This window comes from Nesoenas mayeri, assembly GCF_963082525.1.
Source record: "Nesoenas mayeri genome assembly, contig: SCAFFOLD_35, whole genome shotgun sequence".
Taxonomy (NCBI): Eukaryota; Metazoa; Chordata; class Aves; order Columbiformes; family Columbidae; genus Nesoenas; species Nesoenas mayeri.
The window spans coordinates 629830-631843 of record NW_027659961.1 but is presented as its reverse complement, the minus strand read 5'-3'; the positions used below and the strand labels follow the sequence as shown (position 1 = coordinate 631843).

At 50.0% G+C, this 2014-nt stretch overlaps 1 protein-coding gene across 1 annotated transcript; it reads left to right on the top strand.

Moving 5' to 3' along the window:
* Window positions 1-453: 453 nt before the first annotated feature.
* On the top strand, window positions 454-1368 carry LOC308052601 (olfactory receptor 14J1-like; the record flags this gene model as incomplete). Its single annotated transcript, XM_080364663.1, has 1 exon — window positions 454-1368. The coding sequence occupies one exon, from the start codon at window positions 454-456 to the stop codon at window positions 1366-1368; it is 915 nt and encodes a 304-aa protein (XP_080220789.1).
* Window positions 1369-2014: the final 646 nt, after the last annotated feature.

Here is a 2014-nt window from a genome sequence, read left to right as displayed (position 1 = left end):
ACGTGGTACTCAAATAAGGTGCTAAAAGTGCTTGCTCTCCAGTGTCATTATGTGAGTGGAGCAGCACAGCCGGGTCAGGAGAAGGTTCCACAGCATGCCCGTCTGCCTTTCTGTTCCTGCTTTGTTTTCTGGTAGCACTGCAGTGTCCTTCCCTGTTTCTCCGCCTGTCCCTGGTGTTCTTGCTCTCTGTGGTTGGGGTGGCAGTGTGAGTCAGTTTTGTTCTGACACCAATTTAAGGGGTCTTGACCCGGAGATGTGTTCATAGAAACTAGATGTCCAAGCTGCATTTTAAACTGTGATGAACTGTTTTTCTCACTTGGTAGAAATAAAGAACGAGGTGAAACATCCCTCCATCAGTGAAGGGGTATTCCATGAGAAACAGCCTGTTTATTCTCCTCTAACTTGTCACTGCCTTTTTCTTCTTGCACAGGTCCTCATGCCCACAGGCAGCAAATGTCCAACAGCAGCTCCATCACCCAGTTCCTCCTCCTGCCGGTCACAGACACACGGGAGCTGCAGCTCTTGCACTTCTGGCTCTTCCTGGGCATCTACCTGGCTGCCCTCCTGGGCAATAGCCTCATCATCACCACCATAGCCTGGGACCAGCACCTGCACACCCCCATGTACTTCTTCCTGCTCAACCTCGCTCTCCTCGACCTGGGCTCCATCTCCACCACTGTCCCTAAATCCATGGCAAACTCCCTCTGGGACACCAGGAACATCTCATACTCAGGATGTGCTGCACAGCTCTTTTTTTTCTTTTTCTGTGCTTCAGCAGAATATTCTCTTCTCACCGTCATGTCGTACGACCGCTACGTTGCCATCTGCAAACCCCTGCACTACGGGACCCTCCTGGGCAGCAGAGCTTGTGTCCACATGGCAGCAGCTGCCTGGGCCACTGGGTTTCTCAATGCTCTGCTGCACACGGCCAATACATTTTCACTGCCCCTGTGCAAGGGAAATGCCCTGGGCCAGTTCTTCTGTGAAATCCCCCAGATCCTCAAGCTCTCCTGCTCACACTCCTACCTCAGGGAACTTGGGCTTCTTGTGGTTAGTATATTAGTAGTATTTGGGTGCTTTGTGTTCATCGTGGTGTCCTATGTGCAGATCTTGAGGGCCGTGCTGAGGATCCCCTCTGAGCAGGGACGGCACAAAGCCTTTTCCACCTGCCTCCCTCACCTGGCCGTGGTCTCCCTGTTCATCAGCACTGCCATGTTTGCGCACCTGAATCCCCCCTCTATATCCTCTCCTTCCCTGGACCTTCTGGTGTCTGTTCTGTACTCGGTGGTTCCTCCGGCAGTGAACCCCCTTATCTACAGCATGAGGAATCAGGAGCTCAAGGATGCCCTGAGGAAACGCATATCTTAGTGTTTTCTGAAGCAATAAACTGCCCATCTGATTCTACACAGGAGATTTAATGTAGCTAATTACTGGCTCGACCTGTCATCTGAATTTTCTTTTCTTATTAGTTGTTTTCTTATTGCAATGATGTTTTCAGTCTCTTTCTAATCCACTGTCTGCTTTTCTTTTATAGCCACTGGCTGTTTAAATGAGGAACAGTACATGTTTTGTCTCTAAACAAAATAAAAATTCCTGCAGTGACTTGTTTTTAACTATATCCTTCCTGCAAGGCCTTTTTGCATGTTCAGGGACAGTTCCTGTGATGGGTGAATGGTAAAAGAGTCCATCCTGGCAGCCCTGCCAGGGAGCAGCAGCGCTTGTTCTTCCAGAGCTGTTCTGGTTCCACTCCACACTCTCCTTCTCATCCCTGGTGTTGGTGCAAGGCCTGAGTGCTCTGGCAGCTTGGTCACCGTCCTGCTGTGTGTCAGTGCTGTGGGTGCAGGCAGGGACAGGCAATGGACACTGCTGTGACAGAGCTGGCCTCAGTAACAGTACTTGCACAAGGAAAGGTGGTTTTTGGGCAGTGCTTGATGGTTTATATCTTCTTGCAATGTTTCTCTCAAGCTTATTCCTACAAAAGTCACCCACTTATAAAACGCCATTGTGCGTCTGA